This window comes from Bison bison, unplaced genomic scaffold, assembly GCF_000754665.1.
Source record: "Bison bison bison isolate TAMUID 2011002044 unplaced genomic scaffold, Bison_UMD1.0 scf7180017858770, whole genome shotgun sequence".
NCBI lineage: Eukaryota > Metazoa > Chordata > Mammalia > Artiodactyla > Bovidae > Bison > Bison bison.
The window spans coordinates 2,687,433-2,689,302 of NW_011489342.1; the positions used below are offsets into that span (position 1 = coordinate 2,687,433).

At 45.7% G+C, this 1,870-nt stretch overlaps 1 protein-coding gene across 1 annotated transcript in view; it reads right to left on the minus strand.

Annotated features, from left to right (window-relative positions):
- Positions 1 to 1,870, minus strand: part of PLEKHA8 (pleckstrin homology domain containing, family A (phosphoinositide binding specific) member 8) — a 67,134-nt gene that overhangs the window by 62,690 nt on the left and 2,574 nt on the right. Inside the window, exon 3 of the mRNA XM_010829431.1 lies at positions 1,833 to 1,866. Within this exon, the coding sequence (XP_010827733.1) occupies positions 1,833 to 1,866 (34 nt within the window). The remainder of the gene's footprint in view (positions 1 to 1,832; positions 1,867 to 1,870) is intronic.

Below are 1,870 nucleotides of genomic sequence, written 5' to 3' on the forward strand. Positions count from 1 at the left end.
ACTGAGCGCGCACGCACGCACGCACGCACGCACGCACATACACATCCAGGAAAAGTCCCCCGTGGTGTGATGGGCTTTTATGCACAGTGTGTCCACAATGAGGTGGCTTGAGGGACAGGGGAACAAGCAGCAAAATGTAAAGCCAGCCACTGGCAATGGCTCCAGTTTCTTTTCTTTAGGGCTTTCACCATGATGGTATCACTCACAAAATTAACTTCTCTCACTTAGGGCAGAAAAAAGTAGACTTTTTCCAAGAGAACAGATGGTACGGGCACCACATGATAAAGATTCCAAAGATCCTTCCAGAGAAATTTAGCTTTTTTGAAGGATACATAAAGACAGTCAGGGGGAAAAGGCCATTTCATGAGCAAGAAGTAGGTATAGTAACAACAGACTTAACTTGGTAAAAGAGGTAAACTTGGAGGAGAAGAGCAAGAAAGGAGAGGGGAAAAAAAGAGGGCAAAGGGAGATGGAAAAAAAAGAGCACTGAGGATCAAAGAAATAAGTTAAAAGGCACGTGTGATGGAAAGGGGTGAAAGAACCAAGACCAGTGACTAAATTTCACTCAGGGGCATAAGATCCTACATCTCAGAGCTGAGAGATACCTCTGAGGCAAATCACTTGATCAAACATCCTCCCTAACATTCAGCCAAACCCAGTCATGAGGTATCTACATCTAATACATCAAATGAAGGTCCCTGAAGCAAACAGCAGGTCTTCTAAAACACTTCTCCTCACTCAGTTTCTACTAATGATCACAAGAAAAATAAACAGAATTCACTTGTAATCACACTATGCATAGGGAAGAGATTCTGGGTGCCATCAACAGGCGCACTTTCAGCTGTGCTTTATAACCTCATCAAAGTCACTACTGCCAACTGATCCTCCCAGACACAAACGTCCTTAAAACACCCCTGAGGATCATACTACAACCCTAAAAAAAAAAAAATCCTAGGCTCCACAGGATGGGAAAATACACCTCCACCACTTAAGAATCACTGAGAATATTTCTCATTTCAAATTGCTGTTAAAACTGTAAGAGCCTGCCTAGCTCATTTTCCATAATAAAAAGTTTAATTTCAAAAAAGGGCCTAGCACAGTTTCCAGAGCACAGAAGGCTTTTATTTATATACTCATTTATGAAAATTCTCCTTCTGAATCATATTCACAGCTGAAAAATAGTTATGACCTTCTCAAGATATGAAGTACTTCCACAAATTGGAAAAAGGGGGTGGGGTACTATTTTTAAGCCGTTCTGTTCAGCAGGGCAAGAAAAGAGTTGCTAATATTTGCATCCTATTTTACGGTCATTTCCGAGTAAAACAAAAAGAAATGTTCGGTGAGAAAACCAAAAACGTGCATACTTCGGGGCTGAAACTCAGATACCCTGGTCTGCACTCAGGTAACTCTGCAAGTGACAAAAGGAAAGTGCTTGTAATGGGGACTTTGAAAAAGAACCTTTGACCTCTGCTCGCATTCACGCGAAACCTTCCCGAGACCAGCTCCTTCGCCAGAATTCGAGGCTCCCAGAGGACCCCACAGTCGGAATTAGCATTTCCCTCCCGCTGACACCGAGGGCATCGTGCCTTTCAAGTCACCCCAAATCTCAGGATTCGGAAGTGAGGAGAGCTGGCACTCCCACCCAGCCCCCACAGGGGGCTGTGTCTGTACCGCACGGAGCCAGAGAACTGCTGTGGGAAAACATTCCCAGTCCACGCAGGCCTCTCAGATCTCAGAAGAGACCGCGACCCCGACGCCCAAGAGGCGAGTCCCGACGCCGCCCTCCCTCGGCTCAGACAAAGGACTGGAACCCTGGCACGCCCCCTACTCACCGCTCAGATAGTTGGTCCACTTATACAGCACCCCCTCC